The sequence below is a fragment of the Castanea sativa genome, chromosome 8, assembly GCF_040712315.1.
Source record: "Castanea sativa cultivar Marrone di Chiusa Pesio chromosome 8, ASM4071231v1".
Classification (NCBI taxonomy): Eukaryota; Viridiplantae; Streptophyta; class Magnoliopsida; order Fagales; family Fagaceae; genus Castanea; species Castanea sativa.
Genome location: NC_134020.1, coordinates 19,519,881 through 19,543,834, shown reverse-complemented (window position 1 = coordinate 19,543,834; position 23,954 = coordinate 19,519,881). Strand labels below are relative to the sequence as shown.

Below are 23,954 nucleotides of genomic sequence, written 5' to 3'. Positions count from 1 at the left end.
CATGTACTTTTTTTTGCAAGTTAGAGTGGTCCTATGACCACCTTAGCTTGCTTGCAGAGCCACCAATGACCACCATACAAGATATTATTATTATTATTATTTTGTGTAAAGTTTGAGTTCCACAGGCTAAACCTATAACAAAACAAAGGTGAGAGTTTGGTGGCATTTATTTCAATGTGTAGGTTGACTGTTTAAAGTGGGAGGAATTAACACTACAAAATCTCATAATATTTTTACAATAAATTAATGTATCAATAGTCAAAATAAAATAAAATAAAATAAATTATTATGGGATCCATCCAACTAAAAACAAGAAAGTTGTAAAATATTGTGTGATTTTATTGTGTCTCTAGACTTTCTCTAGTGGGAGATATGTTTTTATTTTTATTTTTAATTTTAGATGTATAGTTTGTTTATAGTAGAAATGGAAAAATGTTTCTTTGTTTATCTATTCTAATATCAGGAGGGGAAAAGAACTAAACTTATAGAAGTACATAAAAGATTTTTTAGGAGGAGTTAGGGGGTGGAGGCTCCCCCCCTTCAACCCCTTCTCTAGTTCCGCCCTTGATCACACCAACAAAATATATTATATACTATACACTTTTTATATTTGACATATTATATTATTCGCGGGTAAATTGCACAAACTTCCCTTAAGTTTGGGAGAACGAAACTCCACCACAAAAATTTAAGGGAGCACTTCCATCTATTAAGGTTCGGGGAAATCAACACATTGGTCCTTTCATTAATAATGAAAATATAATTTTCCAAAATTTGAAATGTTTCGCTTGACCAAACCCTAACCATGGTTAGTGCGAGTCTTTTTAAATATTATTCTTCGTCATCAAATCGTGGCAAGGGTTTGGTCAAGTGAATCTTTACAGAACTTGGAATATTTTTGTGCTATTATTAATGGAATGATTAATGTATTAATTAACTTAAATCTCAAGGGAGGAGTGTCATTTTCCTTAAGGTTTGGGGTAAAGTGTCATTCTCCAAGACTTTAAAGACAGTTTTGTCAATTGTGTAATCTAATCATTATTATAAAATAAAAAAGTAAATTGTGCGAATAAGTCTTTTGAGTACTTCACTATCCCGTCATTTGCGTTCCTCATAACTTTGCTCACCAGTTGATGCCACCAAACCGCCAATTGTTGAGTCAACAAGTTGACCTTAGTACGTCCAAGTTTCTCCTCAACCAATTGGTGAGGTGAGACATCCCCCCCCCCCCCCCCAAAAAAAAAAACCAATTATTTGCACCGATGAGCACCCTTATGCCATTAAGCACCTCAATTTCGTACTAATTTTCTAATCAACAAAATTCACCTCACACAAAAAATAATACCCATCCCATACAAAAAGCAAAGAAGAATTGGTCCAGCCGCTAAAAACCAAAAAATTGCCGGTTGAGTTTCAAACAAGACTCTTTCTTGAACACGTGTCTATTTATTAGACGGGAGAGCCGCCCTTAAAGGACAAAAATAATAATAATAATAATAATAATAATAATTTGAAAAAGGCAAAAAGCCCTTTAAAGTTTCAGGGCCAAGTCTTACGAAATTGACATACGAAAAGGGCCCAAAATCTTTTCATAGGAATTGTCACAGTTTATGGCCCTAAAAAATTTCTGAATTATCCAAATGAATTTCTAATACTATAAAAATAACATCCCACGTGGTACTCTATCATAGGTGGTGACGTCAGAAACACAGAATTAGGAGGAGCACGCACAACGGTCACAAATTAGGAACGTGTGTTGTGTTGGGTTGTGTATGGACAACGGTAACTTCTGAGAGGCTTCCTGCCTCCGACTCTGAGTCCAGAGTCGGTGGGCCCACGTGGCAGCCTTCATCATCCACGTAAAGAAGAAAACAAAGGATTGCTACTGAGGAGTCAAAACACTCTTTGGACTCTCCATTTTTAACGTGTTTGACCCTTAGAATTACTGCTAATTGAACGCCAGCTGCCCCCCCTATGGCCGTTTTCACAAACTGGAACCGGTTCCTTCGTTTCTATAGACGCTTTTGCCCTTTTATATCTATACTACTATTTAAAGGATTTTTCCTGTTTGAATTCTTATTTTTTTAATTCAAAAATACCCCTACTGTCCTATGTTTAAATATAGACAAAACTAAAAGATAATCTGGTAAAAACTCATTTTTTTAGTTCAAAGATGCTCCTACAGTCTTATGTTTAAGTAGAGACAAAACTAAAGGACAATCCGGTAAAAATACAACTCCTACTCCCACTAAAATATTGCCTAAAAAATAAAACCACTCTTCTATTAATTTTTAAATTGATTTATTCACTTATAAATTAGATTTTTAAAATAAAAATCATATATATATATATAATAATTAAATACAGTTTTTTTCTACAAAATAGGACCACTAAAAAAGAAAAGTCTCATCGCATGCGTGAAGCGCGTGTGATGAGACTAGTTATTATTATTGTTGAAGGCCACTAAAAATAGGGTTATATTTTTCTAGACATTTAACAAATTCAATTCTACTATTCATTAGTCAATGCAATTATATTTTTTAATTTAATTGAAGAACTTTAAAAAAAATGTGTTTAAATTTTGTCTATTCTTTATAATTCTAATATGGATTGTCTTTTTTTAAAAAAAATTATATGAAGTATGAACTCTTCATACTTAAAAAGATAAACACAAATTAAGTTGTAGAAAAGAGAAATTCTTAATATATATATATATATATATATATATATATATATATAAAAAGTACTGTTTGTTTGGTTGGTTTTATTTATTTATTTATATTTATAACTTGAAAACTCTAAAAGCACTCAAGCACAAAAAATAGAGTTATGAGATATGAACATCAGTCGCTACCTTGCCCCTAAAAACTTATCTTCCATTTTGGGGGGAAAAACACTCCTAGATGTATGTGAAGTATGAAATCTTCATACTTCAAAAGGATACACACAAATTAAATTATGGAAAAGAGATATGCTTTAAAAATATATGTAAAATAAAATACTGTAAAAGCTTTTTTTTTTTTTTTTTAGTTGAAAACTCTAGAATCACTTAAGCAAAATAAATCAAGTAGTGAACATCATATGTCACCTTGTCCCCTAAAAACTAGTCTTTCATTTCGGGATAAAAACATTCTAGCCCTATATATGAAGTATGAACCCTTCATACTTTAAAGAAGATAAACACAAATTAAGTTATAGAGAAAAGATATACTTTAAAAAAAAGATCTATAAGCATTTTTTTTTTTACTTGAAAACTCTAAAAGCATAAGAAATTGGATTGTGAACATCAACGCCCTCTAAAAACATTCTAAACTCCTACATGTATCGAAGCATGAGCCCATTATACTTATTAAAAAAATAAAAAATAAAAATAAACACACATTAAATTAAGGAAAAGAGATATGCTTCGAAAAAAATAAGTTTATACACTTTTTCTTTTTTTACTTTAAAACTATAAAAACATTTAGATTGTGTTTGGAATTTGAAAAAAGAAATAACTTATTTTACTTTAACTTATTTTTGCTTTAAAAGTGAATCTCATTACTCCAAAAGTCAGCTTTGAACTTTTTTTCTAGGTACTTTTAGTAATAAAATTTCAATTTTAACAAAATAATAACTTTAATCACACGGAATTTAGTTGTGAACATCAGCTAGCACCCTACTCCCAAAAAACTCGTCTCCCATTTCGGGGGAAAAAATTGTAGACCCCTAGCTGTATATGAGCTATGAAGTATGAACCCTTCAAAAAAACAGAAAACGTGGGAAGGGGCAAAAAAGACTTTGTCAATTCTAGAAGGGGCCCGCGAATCACTAGTCAAAAGACGTTAAGATTAACCCAAAGAGCGCTCAGCGCTCAAAAAACGCGGAATTAAGACGACCCCACTGTTCTCTCTCCACAAAACTCCTTCCTTTAAATACCTTTCTCTCTCTCCTTTCTTTCGGAACAAAAAAAAAATCTCAGAAACATTGTATATTTTGCATACACAAACGAAAGACAGAAAGAGAATCAAAGAAAAACAGCAAAACAGAAAAAAGCGAAATCGGAGACAAAAGAGAGCAGAACAAGTCGAACGTTGTTGTTGTTGCTGCTGTAAACTATACTCGTAATAGAGAAAGCGTTGTTATTGGTTTTTGGAGAAGGAAAAAAAGAAAGTAAAGGCAAGAATAAAATGTCTGTAGCTGTTTCGAACTCGCCTGTGTTCTCACCCTCATCGTCTTTGTTCTGCAACAAGACCTCGATAATCACAGCTTCCCCAGAAGCGTTAACACTAACGCTAAGCCATCTAAAGCCTTCACCATGCTCTTCATCTTCGTCTGCTCCCTCTTCGCCTTCTTCGCCTTTTAGGCTTCGGTTTCCGAAACCACCGACTGGGCTTTCTTCTTCTTCATCTTCTGTTTCGGTTTCGACTTCTGGGTCTTCATCGCCGAATACGGTGCTGAAGAGGAAAAGGCCGGCGAGGCTTGATATTCCGGTGGCTTCGATGTGTTTTGGGGCACCGGCTACGCCATCGATGGCGGCAAGGGAGGTGGTGGAGGAAGAAGCAAATGGGTATTCTGTGTATTGTAAGAGAGGGAGGAGAGAAGCTATGGAGGATCGCTACTCGGCTCTACTTAATCTTCAAGGAGATTCTAAACAGGTATTGTCAAATTTACTTCTTTTTCTTTTTTAGTTTTGGGTCTAACAATAAGATGTGCTCTGTGAGATTAATGATTTTTAGTGATTAATAAGTTCTCCTTGAGCTGAAACATTGAAAAAGTAGGAACCTTTATTGGGATTTTTTTTTGGTTTCAATTTGGGTTTTTAAGCTGGATATTCTTTCATATTATCTAATAATAGGTTTTCATAGCGAAATTTTTTAGTTTTGATGATCAAGTTGCCCATGTACCTCATTTTATGTTGATTTTAGATGCTGTTTGTGGAGTTAGCTTGTGCAATTAAAATGAACTGGGTTTTTATGGTCGAATTTTACTAAGATAGATAAAAATTATGGAGAACTAAAATAATGAATGAATAAATAAAAGCCATTTTGGAGTACTTGCTTGGATAAAGTCTATTGTGGTTTTTTCTGTTAAAATGGGAGGTGTAGCCACTATTTAGACAATGAGAAGCATTTATACAGCTATAAATTCCAGTGAGATAAATGGAGTCTTCAATTGTATACATTTAGAAAGGTTTTTGTTTTGAAACAAACAAGCATACGATAATCTGAAAATATGAGAAGGCTTTTGTGATAGTATATAGTTGTAGAGATAAGGCAATGGATTTGAATCTAATATGATGTTACTTCATCTTTGCAGGCTTTCTTTGGTATATTTGATGGCCATGGAGGTGCAAAAGCTGCTGAGTTTGCGGCAGAAAACTTGGATAAGAACATAATAGATGAAGTGATGACAAGGGGTGAAAATGAAATTGAAGAAGCCGTTAAGCAAGGTTACCTGAACACAGACTCCGATTTCTTGAAGGAGGATATGCGAGGTGGCTCGTGCTGTGTGACAGCATTGATTAGGAAAGGGAACGTTGTTGTATCCAATGTTGGTGACTGTCGTGCTGTTTTGAGCAGAGGTGGTGTTGCTGAGGCACTTACCTCTGATCATCGTCCTTCGAGGAAAGACGAAAAGGAAAGAATTGAGACCCTGGTGAGTGTTATTATGTTGCCCTCAATCTGGTGCGAATTGCTTCTGTCAATTTTTCATGCACTCAAGCTGAGTTACTAATGAATTGTTCTGAATTTTATTTTTTAGGGTGGCTATGTTGATTTCTGCCATGGAGTATGGAGAATTCAGGGATCTCTGGCTGTATCTAGAGGGATTGGAGATCGACACCTTAAGCAATGGGTAATAGCAGAGCCAGATACAAAAGTTCTTAGAATCATACCAGAATATGAGTTCTTAATCTTAGCATCTGATGGATTATGGGATAAGGTGTGGTTTCCTATATGCCTCTGTTTTCTGAAACAATTTCAAGCTTGAAGCCTTTGAAAGATATTAATACAAGATTATTAATCAGATTAATTCCTTTGTTTTTTTCAGGTCAGTATTCAGGAAGCAGTAGATATTGCTCGTCCTTTGTGCATAGATACGCCACAACCATTGACTGCCTGTAAAATGCTTGCGGATCTTTCTGCTTCACGAGGGTCTTCTGATGATATAAGCGTGATGCTAATTCAATTGGGGCGCTATATTTAACATTCCCGTCATTACAGAGTAGGAAATTAAACTAACATTATAGGTTGAGGGAATTTGGCTTTGCCCTCCCTTGACTACAATTCATTCTTTGTACTGTTCAGTTGTCATACGTGGTTTGTTCACAATGGAGATAGTGGTGGTGGTGGTGGTGGTGGTGGTGGATATTTGATATTTAGAGTAGCCTAATTTATTGGAGATATTTGACATATTTAGGAGATTTTATTTTATAATTAGAGCTGAAGAAAAGAGATTACACAGTCAGATACTTGTATTATTGTATTTATTCATTTAATTTAAATAACCTTCATCCCTTTAAGTTTATTCTCTACAATACTTTTCACTGGATTTCTGCATACATTCTCTTGTACTCTCTGTTGGCATGATCTATTTCACAGCTGCACTACCTACCTGTACCAGCCATGAGTAGTTTCTGTTAGTAACTCCTACAATTTATTATATAGTGATACACATTTTCAAACCAGGAAATACTTGGTGCTAAATAGAATTGAATACTCATTTTCAAACCAGGAAATACTTGGTGCTAATTCTGAGGAACATCTTGCTCGGTTATCATGCTCCGAATGGTAGCCCTAGCTATTTGATTGTCAAGTACTTGCAGGCATTTTTTCCTTTTCTTTGTGCACTTCATTGGTTATCACATATCCCAACATGCTTGTATCCCACTAATTGAATGTTGTAGGCTCAGCTTGGGGTTTACAGTTGGGTAGAATCTATTTGGAGGCTTGAATTTTCCGCAATACCGTGTTCATGTGGCTGATAGGTTTTTGATCTTACTCCTAGGCCTTTCGGACTTGCAGTAAATTGTAAAGTAGTTCATCATTCTATTAAGATTATAAGTCTATCACTTCAAATTTACCTCCTCTATATTCTTTGTTAGCCATCCTTCCTGAGTGACTAACCCATGTTAGTCTCTTAAAAAGTTAAAACAATTGTTCTTCAATATTTTTACCCAATTCATGGCTTTTTCCAGAGTTCCGGTATGTAATCGTTAAAGTATTCGGTATTCCTTGACAAGATGTTCCAAGGTTGGCCTAGACTAACATATCGAGCCAATGATGGGTTCAACGGAATTGCTAGCTCACTATTAATCATAGTTCCGTTTAGTTTTATTTATTCTACTTGAAATCACAAGAACATTGAATTCATGGCCATCCGCACCCCTAAATCCTAGATATTCCAAGGTTGGCCTTGACTAAGATATCTAGCCAATGTTGGGTTAAATTGAATTACTAGCTCACTACCATTTATAGTTTGGTTTACTTTTATTTTTTAGAGAGTTTCACAACTTATGGCGTTTGCTCATGATGATAGCTTTTTATCATCAGACCAAGACAACAATCAGTTTTTAGTATAGGCGAAGGTTGAAATCCAGGTATCTTATTCAACCACCAGAGACTTTACCAATTAAGCTAACTGAAACCCACTTTATATTTTCTACTTGAGCACAAGCGCAGTGAATTCAAGGCCATCTGCACCCCCTCAACCCTAAGGGTGATTACAAGTCGACCAAGTTTGAGTTTAGCCTTAGCTCGCAACTTAACTCGATCATACCAAATGGAAGCTCTCTCACCCGTTGTTGATCAAACACTTGATCAAATCCATTTACAACACATTATCTAGTGAGCGACCATGCTTCAATCAAGTGGTGGATGGTGACGACCACAAAGAGACAACACACTTTGGACGGTGTAGGCATAACATGATCTAGAGTTTGGAACAATCTAAACCAAGACAAGAATGGCAAGGAGCACGATTAGGGATGGCAATAAAACCCCGACCTGCAAGTACCCGATCCATCCTGACCTTCGAAACAGTAGGGTCAGGTTAAGGTTTTAAAAACCCAAAGCAGGTTCAAGTCGGGTGTGGGTTTTAGTGATACCCACCCCGAGCCCAAACCACATACACCATAATTACCACACACAAAACAAACACAAAAACAAAAACAAAAAAAAACCAACATATACATACCACTTTTCTAACCTAACCCTAGCTCTCATTTAGTCTCAATCTCACTGCCTCAGCCCAGCTAGCCCCCTCCCTCACCCTCACTCACTTAGTCACTCTCACTCTTATCCTTGCATCACCATCGCCAGCCATACCCCTCAAGCCCTCCCTCATCCATGCATCATCGCCAGCCCCCCCTCACTGCCTTGCTCAGCTACTCTTTCATGGCCTCACGACCTCGCTCCCTCCCCCATGTGTCTCCACCTCGTTCTCTTTTTTTTTCTTTTTTTCTTTTTTCTTTTTTTTTTTTGGGTTCATTTCATCTCAATCATGTAAGTTTGTGTTTGTGATTTTGAAAGGGAAAATTATAAATCTAAAATTTTTGTATTTGCAATTTCTGTGTTTGTGTTTGTGATTTTGAAAAGGAAAGTAATAAATCTGAAATTTTTGTGTTTGTGATTTGAAAGGAAAAATCATAAATCTAAAATTTGTGTTTGTGATTTCTATGTTTGTGATTTTGGGCTAGGCATGATGGGACGGGGCCGACAAGGCTAGTTTGGGGGTTAAATAAAACTTGTTTATTAAACGGGGCAGGTTCGGGTAATAGGGGCAAGTCCAGGCCTAAAGAAATCTGCCACAAACTCGACCCATTGTCATTCCTAAGCACGACACAAGCTTGGACGATAGAATGCAATGTGTGTGTACACGTGTGGGGTTGGGGTTTTCAGGTAATTTTTTCCCCCAACCACATGATCCAAATTAAAATCCTATATTTTCCTGATTATCAGACTTGTTACCCAAGTTTACACCTGATCAAAAATATTTGTGACCCTTCAGGTTAGACTAGATTAGTCAAGTGAGTTGACTTATGTGGATCATTAAAAAAAAGTCATTTGATGGTTTTTTGAAAAAATCTTGATACACTTGAAATGATGTAACAAATGGTTAAATACCAAAAATCCAGTTGTTTCAATTTTAGTTATTGTTGAGTAATCTTATAGTTTATTCAATGCGAAAGCATGGGAAGTGAATGGGCTGGTAGTCCATGCCGTAATAGATAAGATAAAGTTAGCTACACTTTTGTAGGAATCACAAATATGGTTCATAGTAAATTTTTATAATGAAAGAAAAATTATTAAGTATATGATAAATATTCTCTCCTTTCAGATCTCATTGGTGATTACTATGGAAGGAATGGCCAAAGAACAGAAACTTCCTTTCAGATGCAGTCCAAAGTGTTTTTGACGTATTCAACTTTGAATTTGCATTTCCTTCGGAACCCACGTCAGCTTCACCCACACATGAAACAAATTAAATAACACTTCTGACTATGTCAAAATTCAAATACAGGTTTGCTGGTTTTGTGCTAGTTTATATAATGCTACACGGATTGACCACATAGTGCTGAAGAATTCGATCCTATCCAATAGTGTGAATCAGCGATAGATTGAATTTTCGTATGTCATTGATGATGTTCCTTCACTTCACAGTTCACACTCCTGAGATTATTACAAAATATTTGTAAAAAACAATTGGAAGCTGATTTTTTTTAAACTTGCTAGTTTGAACCTTCCCTTTCTTGCCCAAACGAGAAAATAACTCCTAATTCTATGAATTGCATAATCATTTAATTCTAAAATCGCTAAAATCAAAAGAAGCATCCACAGAGTAAACATGAAAGTATGGGGGGGAAAAAAAAAAAAGAAGCAAATATTTGGCTTGGGTGAAGTGTTTTACTATATGAAAGTGTTACATTCATAGCATATTTACAACACTTTCTCAAAAAATATTTAGGTAGTAAGTGTTACAAGTTCTAATTTAAATCAAAGTATGAAATTATTTTTTCCTCATCAATAACAATCAATAACAACCTCCTACTTAAGATTTGTTGTAAAAATATTATAGACATATCATTTCTCTTTAATAAATGGGGCATGACACATAGAGCTACAAATTTTTTTTCCAAATGGCTGATGTGATGGAGGGTTATTAGTAAGTAAAAATACAATATTAATATTGGACTAAGATGAAAACCACAAAAGCTTTATTATATTAACAATTTATAAAAAATACTGTTACACGTAAATAAAAATCCAGAATGTGGCTTCTAGAATCCATATGCCGTCCAATATGTTGGAATACTAGTCCCACATTTCGCCTGGAAAGAAGAGTGATACCAATTTTTGGAGATATCAAATTTGTCTATCGGGTCTTTGGTCCCCTAAAAAAGATGTATAAACAACGAGACAATGAAGACCAATTACTTATAATGAAGAACAAATTAATCACAAGAATACAACATGGTTGCTGGTATTATAGGATCGTATCTTGGGCATAATCATCCTCGTCACAGAAAAATCAATTATAAATTAAAGATAATAGCATTAGCATAAGACAGACCAACACATGATCACCTGTCTATAGACATCTTCGTTGAAATTGACCATAGAAATAGCACATGAATAAGACCAAATGCCTTCAGGTATACCCACACCACATGTTAGAATTCTGTGGCCTTTCGTCGAAGTTGCAATCTTATTTTTGTTGCCTCATGTATATACACCACGTTATGTGTTTCGTTCGTACAAGCTTGTTTGTTTATGTACCAAACTTGTCCAAACCTCAAGGATATGTAGATGCAAATGCAATGTATATTAATTGTCAATATCAATATGGCCAATAACGAACGAGCTCCCTGGGATTTTTTTTAGTACATTCTTATCTGTTCTGTTTTTCCTGAATTGTATACTTTATGCATTTCTTTTTTGGTTTTTTGAGATGGACGGTCATCAGACTTAAACTAAATGGCAGTATTTTTTTTTTTTTTTTTTTTTTTGAGAATCAACTAAATGGCAATATTAAGTACAATACATTTTCCAATAATGCATGACAAAAATTATTAGGTGTTTTTGTTGTTGGGTTTTGTGGAGCCTAGTTTATGTTTGATTCGGTTGACGACCCGACCCGACTCGACTCGAATAATGTTACGTGGCTTTTAATGGGAGATTTTCTGAGGTTTAGTCCATGAAGCGGAGGCTTGGGCCAACAGGCCTAAGCCCTCCGGGAAAAATTTTGGCCCGGTTTTTTGTAGCCCATTCGCAGGATGTAGAATAGGCTTTTTTGGTCAGTTGTTGTTATTGTCGTTCTTGAGAGAGAAAATAGTCTGTAGCCACACTTTGTATTTTTTCCTGATAATAGTGAAATCTCTGCAACTCCATAGACGTAGGCAAATTGCTGAATCACGTAAATACTGTCTTGTACGTGTACTTATTTTTCTTTGACGTGTGTTTGTTTCTCTATATTTTGTTTTCACAAATTTAAAAATTCGTGAAAATTCTCTACATTTATAATATAGTTATTGTGGTGGGTGGGTCCAATGATACGAGGATTTTGGGCTCAACCCTCCGATTTACTTATATTCTGGGTTGGATTTATCCAATAATGGGAGGTCCAAGAGATTGTTCTGCTTGTTATCGATGGAGTTTTTATGTACCAATCTCACCCCAAACTCTCTTCCCCCTCCCCGAATTGAGAAAGTTCTTCCTTTGCCGAGCCTTCTTCCTTGAAATCTGAGCAGATTCCCAGTGATATGTTTTTCCTTACTCCACTCATGTCTCCCCCTTCCCAATTTTTTCCAACCCTCTTTCACACCCTCCTTTAGTGGGTTTGCCATAATGAAGGGTGGTTTTCCCCAAGCAGGTGGGTCTTACTTTGCGCCATATTTCTGATTAGATAAGACTCACTGCATACTCCTGAGATGACATCATTGGAACTTGCACTAGACGTTGGGTAATGCTTGGCAAACGGATTCCCACAAGGCACTATCTCTCGTCTACGGCTCATTGGGTGCTTGGTTTAGTCTCGGTGCTGTTTGGTTCGGTGTTAGGATGGGCTAGGCTGGTTTTAGGGAGCAAGCCGTGATTTCGGGCTGGGCTTTTGTTTTTGGTCCTTACAGTTCTAATAATTATCTCATACATCGGAGAAATGTCCTTCAAGAATGTGTGGGTCTCACAGTGCATTCCATGATGAGATAGGTGTTTTTTTTGTAGGGAACCAATGATTTATTAGGGGGGGGGGGGGGGAAAAAGGAAAAGAAAAGAGATTGTGGTATGCAAAGCTACACAAAGGTTTGTTAAGTTAAACTAATGCATCAGACAATTTAGATGCCCTTAACAACTGGCGGATTTTGTTATGCATGAACCTCAAGAAAAAGAAGAAGAAGAAGAAGAAGGTGAGGAACAAAGTGTGCTGTGAGGTTTGCATGTCAGCCGCAACAGATGGAACGTTTTGTTCATGCATGTTGGATTGTCGACCGTCCGATTAATGTTTGCTCTTTTGTCCTACTGTCCAACGACATAAGTCCACACCACCAGAAGGGGCTGTCGGCATTTCCGCTTTCTATTAATTAAGAGAACATAAACACTAATCCTCCTATTTGTATTACATAGCGTATGACATATATGTATTACATTAATCATACACATGCGTATGTATTTAACCAACAAAAAAAACAAAAAAACAATGGTTATCTTTTCCAACCCATTACATCACGAATTATAAGATTGTCTATGTGTAGTTTTAATCACATGAATATATATAAAAGATGAGTATAACATTTATTATTATTGTTAGTTCGTTTAGATCCCTATAAATTAGATTCATTTAACCTAATTAATTAACCAAGTAATGACTTAGTTTAATTTTTCAAATCTAGATTAAGTTCATGCAACTATATTATTTAGTGCAGAAAAGTAAAGAAGATAGTAGTTTCATTAAATAATGCACATGAATAATCTTAAAATTCATTAGATAATAAGTTGGAAGAGGGTCAAACATGTTTAAAAGCAAACTTTATGGATACAATTATTTACTTCTTTATTATTATTATTATTATTATTATTACTAAAATTTTATGTTCTTACTTCTTATTGTGAATATAGTTGCCTACTTTATTACTCTAATTTGTTGTTTGGCACCATTGTCTAGTAGTTCTTCCATAAAAGTTTGGTTTAAATATTAAAATCCTTCATTTTCTATTATAAATTTATAATGTGAATAAAAAATACAAAAAAAAAAATGAAAATGAAAATCTATATTTTTCTAATTCCATTTTCTTAAAATATTGGGCGCCAATATTTCAACTCTCTAAATGAACGCATTTCTTTCAACCACATCACATAACTTCAAATTGTTATCACATAAATGAGTTGATTTCTATGCCAAATTTGAAGGATTAATTTCTGCTAATTTTTTTCTTTTACGAGAAGAAAATCAAGAACTTGTATTAAGCCATGGCTAAATCAGCTTGAAATACAGATTAAAATAATATAGGATTTAATTTTTTGTTGAGGCCTCATAATTTTATACATTACTGTTGAGTAAACTACGTATTTGATCCCTATCTTTTACACTATATTTCAATTTGATCCATAATCTTTTAATTGTGTCAATTTGATCCATAACCTTTTAGTGTCGTATCAATTTAGTCTCTACCGTCATCTCTTGGGTGAAAATTGCTAATATGGCTAACAACCAAAATAGAAAATTTTTTTATTGTCACGTCAACGGCCAACTATTCCGCCACATCATATTATAAAAAAAGTAAATAAATAAACCCAAATTAAAAGAGATTTGTATCTCTCTCGTTAATTGCCATGTCAATTTTGTTGTTTTTGTAACTCAACTCAAGTATTCTTTCTGGAACTCAAAAGGCCACTGCGCGGTATTGACCAAAGTTCCCTTTTACTCTTTGTAGTTTGTATACATTCTTTCAATATCAATTCAAATTCTACCAACTACAATAAAAAAAATATAAAATCTTTTTGTTTTCTTTCATTTTCGAAGAAACCAAACACAATAATAAACAAAAGAAAATCTCAATTACTACAAGAAACATGGGGAAAATCCCCATCTTTGCTTTAATTTTACATCAATTTCTTGACAATTAAACACTATCAAAAAGATTTAATCTAGAAAAAAAAATCAAAATCAAAATATATCAAGAAATCAACCATTGTTGAACCAAACTTTTTGCTCAGATTTGCAAAATTTTTAGATCTCTCAAACTCAAAACACAAAAAATGAAAATTTTAGTTTATACATGAGAGTTGAGGCTGAGGCCAATGCGTATGAGACTGAGTTTGTTTCATCATCACCGATCTAGGTTTGTTTCATTTCATGCTTTGGAGCCATTGTCGATGGTGATGGTGGTGGTGGCGATGGCATGATCTTTTGAGGTTGGCTTGTTCAATCATGGTGGCTAGGGATGGTCATACCCATTGGGTAATGGATATCCAACCCTACCTGATCCAAATGTTCAGGGTAATACCCGGTTCTTCATGGGTAGAGCTTAACCTGGTAGGGTATGGATATTACCTGAATTATTCAGGTAGGGTATGGATATTATCCAAACCTGACCCGTATTTAAAATTTTTTAAAAAAAAACCCTAAACCTCTCTCACTCACCGTCACTCACACTTAGACACTCTCTCCAAATCATCTTCTCTACAATGATCATCATCTTCGCATTCTAATCCCAAGAAAGAAGAAATGCAACTCCACTGGCTCCTCAATTCCCCGTCGTCCGATCAAATCACATCGTTGAAACCCTAAATCCAGATTCTCACAATGTCTTGGGGATTAGGCTGGAAGCGACCTTCGAGGATCTTCCACCTCGCTCTGAGCTACAGCGATGAGGAACCCGTGGAGAGTCCCGGCCGCGTGTCTTCATCTTCATTGTCAACAACATTGGCTCAAAGTCACGGTCGTCTTTGGCACCGTCGATAGTGGCGCAAGATCAGGAGCTGGGGTTTTGGTTCAAGTTGGAGTGGTCGGCTAGGGATGACTTTTATTACTGGTACATGGACCTATGAATAACATGTGTTGCTTCTTTATTGTATTTTATTTTTATTTTTTAATTTTTTATCTAATATAATTTCAATCTCTATCTCAAAAAAAAAAAAAAAAAAAAAAGAAAAAAAAAGAAAGAAAGAAGAAGAAGCAGATACAAACTAATCAATAATTTTTTTTTTATTTTTATTGATTAGTTTTTTCTTTTTTAAGATAAAGCTATTGGTTAGTTTTTAAGTTAAAATGATTTGGATTAAAAAAAAATTAAATGGGTTTTGGGTAGGGTATGGATATCCATGGATAATAAATCCGGGTAAGATTCGGGTATGGATACTAATGGGTATTGATATTCGGGTATCCATGAGTAAACTTTTCGGGTAGGGTATGGATCGGGTATACCCATACCCTACCCATGGCCATCCCTAACGGTGGCAAAGAGAGAGAGAGATCACAGTGGCTGGGTTTGGAAATGTGGTTTTGGGTTGATTGTAGATACGTGGTTTGGTCAATGGTGTTTTTTTTTAATTTGGGTTTTAGATGGGTAGTTTTATAAGTAAATCACGGTGGCTAGCAATTATAAGTGGTTTTACATTGTGTTTGGCAGCCAAGAAACTGAAAGAAAAAAAAATATTGCAAGTTGATTTTCTCTTTTGGGTAGAGAGATGGAGATGATACTAACAAGAGAGACAGAGTGCGTGTGTCTGCGTGTGATATAAATCTCCTTTAATTTGGGTTTTTATTTTTTTATAATCTAATGTGTTTGTATAGTTGGCGGTTGATGTGGCAATAAACTAATTTTTTATTTAAGTTGTTAGCCACACCAATTCTATTCATCGAAAAGATAACCGTAAGGGCTAAATCGACACAATACTGAACTAGGAACCAATACTATTATGGACACACCAATACTATTATAGACCAAGTTGACACAATTAAAAAATTAGGAACTAAATTAAAATATGGTGTAAGGGATAGGAACTAACTTTGTAATTTACCCTTATTATATATTCTTAAATTAATTTTGAATTATACTAGTCTCTGAGCACGTGCTCAGATGCTCTTCTATTTTTTTGATAAAGATTAATAATTTGTATTTATTATAATTTGAGATTTCTATTTTTTCCAATCATCAAAAAAAAAAAAATCTAAGGGTGTAATGAATATGTAAGATGAGTTTAAACCTAACAAAAGAGTGATCCTATTTTGTAGGAAATTAGTGAGTAGAAGTAGGAATTTAAATCAATGTAAAAGTAGGAATTTAGTAGAAGTAGGAGTTTAGTAGAAGCAGAAAGGCATTTCAACGTAGAAGTAAGAATTTATTATTTTTGTCAATTTACTATTTTAACTCTATTTTTAAGTTTTAAGTAGAGGTATTTTTGACAATAAAAAAAGTAGTAACTAACTTTCGTTTGTCAATTTACTATTTTAACCCCATTTTTAAGTTGTTGGTATTAATTTAGGGGTATTTTTGACAGGAAAAAAAGCAATAACTAACTTTTTTTTTTATAGGAAATAACTAACTTTCTGAATCCTTTTAATATATACATATTCCACATTCCTTTTTTTTATTCATTAAAATTTTGCCATTTATAAAATTATGTGGACAACTCTGATCCTCTTTTCCTTTTCTTACGCTGCATAAGAGATTCTTCTAATTTATCCCATCATATATTGCGGACAACTTGAGGTGATTTTCTCTTAAAATTTAAAAAAAAAAAAAAACACTTAGGGGGTGTTTGGTAGAGTAGTTTGAGATATGATTTTTGTAGTTTTTTGAAATATGTGTGGATAAAAAAGTGTGTGAAAAAGTGTGTAATGTTGTTTAAAATGTAAAAATATGAGTTTGAAATGCTAAATCAAACAGGCCCTTAACGTTGTAATGATTTACTAGCCTCATCACACGCGCAAAGCGTGTGCGATGAGGCTTTTTTTTTTAGTGGTTCTATTTTGTAGAAAAAATTTGTGTTTTTTTTATTTTATATATATAATTTTTATTTTGAAAATCGAATTTATAAGTGGATAAAATAATTTGAAAATTAACAGAAAAGTTGTCATATTTTTTAGGCAATGTTTTAATGGGAGTTAAAGTTGCATTTTTACCAAATTGTCCTTTAATTTTGTCTTTACTTAAATATAGGGTTATGGGGGCAATTTTGAACTAAAAAATGAGGAATCCAAATAAAAAAAAACCCTTAAATAATAGTATAGACTAGCTTCATCACAAGCACTTCATGCATGCAATAAGGCTTTTTTTTTTTTTTAAAGTGATCCTATTTTGTAGAAAAAACTGTATTTTTTATTTTATATATATAATTTTTATTTTGAAAATCTAATTTATAAGTGAATAAATCAATTTAGAAATTAATAGGAGAGTAGTCCTATTTTTTAGGCAATATTTTAGTGGGAGTTAGAGTTGCATTTTTATCGAATTGTCCTTTAGTTTTGTCTCTGCTTAAACATAGGGGTGTAGAAACATTTTTAAACTAAAAAAATGAGGAATTCAAATAAGGAAAACCCCTTAAATAATAGTATAGATAAACATCTAGGTTTTTTTTTTTTTTTTTTTTTGATAATCTATAAACATCTAGGTAAAGACGCATGACACATCTACAAATATTAGAGACAGATGGACTGTAAGAAGTCACACCAACGAATAAAGAGATCCTTCCATCGCTCGTGCTCCAACTTTTCACAACCAAGTAATTATTCTTTATTATCATTTTTATTATAATTAGTTTGTAGTCTTTGTTTCCACTACCTTTTCATCCGAAAATAAAATATGATGAAATTGTTGATCTAAATCTAATTAATTTATATATATATATATATATAAATTGGGGATAATTACAGATTACCCACATGTGATTTAGCTCGAATTTAACTTACTCACCCGTGATTTCATTTTTGACACTTTACCCACCCATACTTCACTTTGTTATTACTCTATAACCCACTTCCCTTTCAGACACTACTCTATCATATATTTTATCAAAAACAAAACTCAAAACAAATCAAACACTCCTCTCTCCCAAAACACAGTCTCATCCACATGAGGTAGATCTACTAATTTACTTGAAAATCATGAGTACATACAATAGGAACATCTTATCATATCAATAATTATGATAAAGTCAAGAACATCTTAACTGAAAGATGTACCATAAAATCAGCAACTTGCGCAACAAGAAAAAGGAAAAAAGAAGTCACTAGCCATCGTGAAAGATGGGTTAATGCTCTCAAAATTGAGATTTTTTTTTTTTTTGTAGGTTTGTTGTTTTCCTTTGAAACCTAGGGTTCTTCAAAAAGACGTGGGGTTTGTTGACAAAAACTATGGTTAAGGAAAAGAAAATTGCAAATCTTAATTCTTAAAGCTGGGTTTATAAACTAAAAAGATCCACTTTCTGAATCTTCAAGCTAAAAAAAGAAAGTGGAAAATTGGAAACTGAGCTTTCAAAACATCCAAAACACATTTCAAATTCCAAACTTTTCCCAGAAACCAATCAAAAAATAAGAAAAATTGGAACTAAGATGTTAACTATTACATTCTACTCTCTAATTTGGTCGCCAAAAGAAATTGGTAGGAAAAGGAAAGGAATAAAAAAAAACCTTGAAAGTGGGTCTTTAACCACAAAGGAGAAAGATTATTTCTTTATTAAAACAACCTAGTTTATAGATTTTAAAACTGGTCTTTCCATTGATTTTCTCAGGGTTTCTAAGCAAACAAACAAAGAAAAAAATTTTAGAAAAGGAAAATTTGAGAACCCAGAAAACGTACTTGGTTTTTGTGAATTGCACTGGCTGATTCCCTAGACATGACTTCTCTGATTGTATGAGAGAGAGAGAGAGAGAGAGAGAGAGAGAGAGAGAGAGAGAGAGAGAGAGAGAGAGAGAGAGAGAGAGAGAGAGAGAGAGGTCTGAGAAGAATGAGAATGACAAAAGATTATGTATAAACAAATCCAAGAGGCAAAAGGAATATATGAATGGTAGCCCTGGGATTTTTTTTTTTTTTTGTTTTGTTGTTTTGCAGGCTGGGTTTGAAAAACAATTGAATTTGAGCCATGTTTTAAGAGATGCATATTCCTAGGTTTAAAATAGCCCATTTTGATCTTGTTTTCTTTTGCTTTTTTTTGTTTTTCTTGTTTTAGGATGAGAGAGACATAAAATGAGAGTAAAATGACTTATTTACCTCTCTTTTTTAACAGAGGTGGGTAACAGAGATTAAACGAAAGTAATCTCAAATGGGTAAAGTGCCAAAAATGAAACCACGAGTGGGTAAGTTAAATTCGGGCTAAACCACAGGTGGGTAATCTGTAATTATCCCTAAAAATTTATATAATTTTTTAAATATATATATATATATATATATATTTATTATATACTATAAAATCTAAGGGTTGGCTTTTTTATTATTTTTCTTATTACATTGTGAGAGTTTGCCTTTTTTGAAACACTCACAATTTTCCATATCATCAATATTTTTTTTTTAAATCTCTTTCTCTCCAAAACAAAATCCGATCAACTCTCTTTTTCTTCCAAACACAAACTCAGCCCCGATTAAACTCACTTTCTCTTTCAAATATAGACTCAACTCCCATCTCCTTCTTCTTCTTTAACTCTCTTATTCAAACATAGCTCCTTCTCCTTCTTTTCTCAGCCTTCCAACCCAATTTCTATCTATCGTTTCCCCCAATCCTTCATTCCTCCTGCCTGTCCTTCAACAACTTTCGATCCACCCCTAGCGTTAGACCATTGTGTCGTTGGCACAGAGAGAGGGGGAGAGAGAGTTTTGATTGAGGGCCACCACCACCATTAGGCCTCCTGCCAAAATCCCTACCAATGTCAGACAACTAGTAAAAATTGGTTTTGTTTCCACTTTTTTTTTTTTTAATTTTAAAATATGATTTAGGTTTTAGTATTGTGGTCTGATTGTTTTTGACTTAGGAATTTAAATTATTTTGGTTTACTATACGTGTTACACCTTCTATAATAAACTTTTAGAGTATGACCCGCAAACTATTTAGATAATTTACTATAGATTAAATTATATTGGGAAATATGCTAAGAAAATCCCTAAATTTTGGCATAGTGGCTATTACACCCCCTTAAACTTTTATATTTGCCAATTGACCTACACACATGTGCAAAATAGAGCCATCTGTCAATCCGCCCATTAAGAGACTAATGGAACTCCTGTGCATTTCATTTAAATAAAACAAACAAATGTCCAAAGACTCCAAACCGATTAAGAGGGAGAGAGGAAAAAAAATCAATATTGGTTGCGAACTAATGAACAATGATACCAGTAGTGAACCCATGAACAACAATACCCACAATGGTCTCAAAAGCCAAACCAAAGCTTCTCTTAGCAACTTCTCTCTTCAAACCCACAAACTAGCCACTCTCTCAAACTCATAGATTAGTCACTATGGCAGACTCAAGATCGCCACCACCACTACGAGTGGTGGCTTTTAATTAAGACCAAACCATCTCACTCATGGTCGATAATGGTAGTACTAGCAAATTATTTTAGAGGGTTCACCTTGACAATATATTGGTCTTTGTAATTCTTTTAACTCTATTATTTCTATTGCGTCTATAGCATTAGATTATAAAATTCAACACAACAATTCAATAAAAAATAATTTGTCTTTTTTTTTTACAAAATAGAATTTATATTCTAACATAATCTAAGTATATATGTGTGTGAAACTCTCTTCTGGAAACTTAAATCTCGACCTTTATCCTTCACATCCCACAAATACTTTTACTTGTAGAGTGATCATCGCATTAAGAGTATGTAATGATAAAAATAATTTGTCTCAAGTACCTATTCTCCATGACCCACTATCTTTGCCTCGTATAGTGTAATAAATAAAGAGTAAATTGATGCCCACTAAGTGGCCCACACCCCACTTAAAAATAATAAATTATAAGCAATTGAGTAGTTTAAAATATGCTTACCTTTCTCAAAAAGAAAATAATAATAAGAATTATTATTACACTAGGTAGTAAACTTAATGGCTTTTTTATAGACTTATGTAGCATTTTAAAGAAAATTTCAACTAAAATTATATATATTTTTTAAAGAAAAGCTCAAATCTGGTTTATTTGGGGTTCAATATTGGTGAAGTAGAATCTTTCAAGCATATTCTTTTCCCTCTCATGAACGTGTATTTCTAATATGACTTCTCTAGTGTCAATAATATCCTTTCTCATCTAATTTCAAATCTCATTTTCGGCTTCTTTATACTCCTCAGTCCTCACCGCGTATTCTCTCCTCATTTTTATTTTTTTTTTGTCTTTTTTTTCCGCCTTGCAGTGCAGCTATGCATTCTTAATTTCTTGTTGGATCTTCCTATCTTTTTTTCATTAGTTTAAAGTTAGGATATTCAAAATTTTATTTTAGATGGTCAAAACAAAAAATAAAAATAAAAATTTATATATATATATATATATATATATATATATATATATTAGGATGTTCAAATTTTTATTTTAGATGGTCAAAAAAAATTATATATATATATATATATACATTATTTTTCTTCATATCAGCCTTCAACGTGGCAACACCATTGACAATTGATCAATTTATAGTAATTTAGTGTACAAAGAAATGACAAATTTTTTTTTGGAGTAATGACAAAAATAGTTTCGTAGTGTTTAAAAAATGAAATATCATCCATAAATTGGCTGGGCTACCCCAATCTGATGGTTGGGAGTGGGGGCTGAATTGGGAACTGTGAACTGTCAAAAAAGGTAATATGACCTATGAGCTCATGTAAGGGTGACCCAGACCCTAATCTTTTTGTTGACAGTAGAGATACGAATGGATATGGACATTGAGGCAGGGATGTCATGCAACCGATTTCCATAAACATACTATCAAATATGAATATAATAATATATCTACTGGAGGGAGCTCGTGCACGTCAACAGACTTCAACTTTGGTAGAATTCTACCTCAAAATGCCATTGCCAATGCCAACGCACCAGCATCGTTTCGTGGGAATCCACGCCTCTAACCATCTTTTCCTTTTCTTAAATCCTAATCCTTTACCTTCCCCTCTCTCACTCTCTACAACGTGGACCTACACTTTTCTGCCACGTCATCCTTTTTGTTAGTTCAAACTTCAAACACCGGTCTCTACCCAAGCCTGTCCCCCTCTACATCCCATGTGGCACTCCCTTTTAGCTGCCCGTTTATGCGACGGAACCAAAATGATGGGAGTGCTTCGGCTAATAAAATAATTCACAAATTTTGTTATAATTATTTTTCACCACAAATTATAATTATAATTAATTGTTTGTCATTTCATATAAACTTGCTACATTTTTTTTTAAAACCAATTACATTCTTCCTCCACGTGAGAGAGTTAAGGAAAAAATCAGGGATAGATTCAGGATTTTAAGCTAGCAAGAATCGGGGTATAAATAATTTTTATAAAAAAAAAAACTCTAAGCATCCATATAGTATTAAAAAATTATATAAAATCGTTATTTTTTAAATACATTAAGATGTAATTATTTACCAATAAAACAAAAACAAAATAATATTTTTTTAATACTAGGCTGGTTAGATTTTTTTTTTTATTATAGGCAGAGCATTCACAGTGGCACCGCTAAAAATTTTAGTTTTTAGCCCCTCAAGGAGTTATTTTATCTATTGTACCACCTCACTTTACAATATACCTAATATCAAATGTTTTTATTTTTTTTATCACTTCATTTAAAAATAATACAAGCAACAAATTAAAATTGTAAGAACACGAAGTTAGGCAGCCCTAGCCCACCAAAAAATAGTGATATTGGAGCTTCTAAATCCGGCCCAAAATAATAGATATTTGTATAAAGAGTGGGATAAACAAGTATGGGTTTCGCCCGAGGACACAGATAAGGAAAGAAAGACCAAAAGCCAAAGGTTTTAATCTATGAATGGATTTTTACAAACTTACCCGATGACAAAATTCTTTATTGTTACAAATACTATTCATTCTCTCTTAGCTACTATTCTATTTTTTACCTTTTTCCTCTTGGATTCCTTTTATTTGAGAATCTCCTTCCTTTATATACTTTATGGCATCTTGCATCCTAGCCCTCCATCTCTAATTCTCCCAAATCTCCTTAAGACACTTGTCCCATTAGATTTTTGGTGAAGGTGGTGAAAGGAGCTGCTGAGTTGTAGATTCACTGTTCAGGTCACTTCCTTATTAATGCAGCTGATAAAACTATTGTCAACCATTCAATGCAAAGGAACAGGTAGTACTTGACAAGAAACGCCCTACAAAGATCTCATTCAACCCCTGAGGCACTCATCTGCACCCATTATATCCCCCACAAGCACTCTGTCACTTCCCATTCTATCCTCAGACCACCTCACTCTCCAGGTTGTGGATGTTCCTTCCAAAAAAATAACTGAAAGCTACAACAGTACTTCTCATCTTTGGTCCTTGAGTCCCCCACAAAAATAATAACGGAAGAGAGAGAATTTGAGTTTTTTAATTAAGAAAGAGAAATAATCTTAATAAAATATTTTATTTCATTTTTAAAAACTTGCTACAGTCAATTAGTATTTATACTAGTTTACTGTAATTTCAAAAAAGTTAGCTTTAACTTCTCCGATAATACATGATTTTTTGGTTCTTTCATGGTAAAAAAAATAAAATATCTATATATATATATATATATATATATATTTGCTAAAATACAATTACCATTGTAAATATTTTTATTGTTTTTGTTAAGTTTTTAAGTTGAATATTTACTATTTAGGTTAGGCTAATTAGACTGATTGGTGGAGAAATTAGGTGTAAAGTTTTGAAATGACCCAACTACAAAAATGATATATATATATATATATATATATATATATATATATATATATATATATATATATATATATATATATAATTGGACACAGGGGGCCTGGGCTTCCTTGGGCCCTACTTGAGTCC

At 33.6% G+C, this 23,954-nt stretch overlaps 1 protein-coding gene across 1 annotated transcript; it reads left to right on the top strand.

The window, feature by feature from the left end:
- Positions 1 to 3,940: 3,940 nt before the first annotated feature.
- On the top strand, positions 3,941 to 6,500 carry LOC142605679 (putative protein phosphatase 2C 25). The gene is made up of 4 exons (XM_075777110.1): positions 3,941 to 4,637; positions 5,299 to 5,637; positions 5,743 to 5,922; positions 6,031 to 6,500. The coding sequence occupies exons 1-4, from the start codon at positions 4,170 to 4,172 to the stop codon at positions 6,184 to 6,186; spliced, it is 1,143 nt and encodes a 380-aa protein (XP_075633225.1). The 5' UTR covers positions 3,941 to 4,169; the 3' UTR covers positions 6,187 to 6,500.
- Positions 6,501 to 23,954: the final 17,454 nt, after the last annotated feature.

What these genes read in the sequence shown, in the direction of transcription:
- LOC142605679 (XM_075777110.1), top strand. Translation starts at nt 4,170, where the DNA reads ATGTCTGTAGCTGTTTCGAACTCGCCTGTGTTCTCACCCTCATCGTCT. An exon ending in TTCAAGGAGATTCTAAACAG is followed by an intron (nt 4,638 to 5,298) that starts GTATTGTCAAAT and finishes TCATCTTTGCAG; the next exon opens with GCTTTCTTTGGTATATTTGA. An exon ending in CTGATGGATTATGGGATAAG is followed by an intron (nt 5,923 to 6,030) that starts GTGTGGTTTCCT and finishes TGTTTTTTTCAG; the next exon opens with GTCAGTATTCAGGAAGCAGT.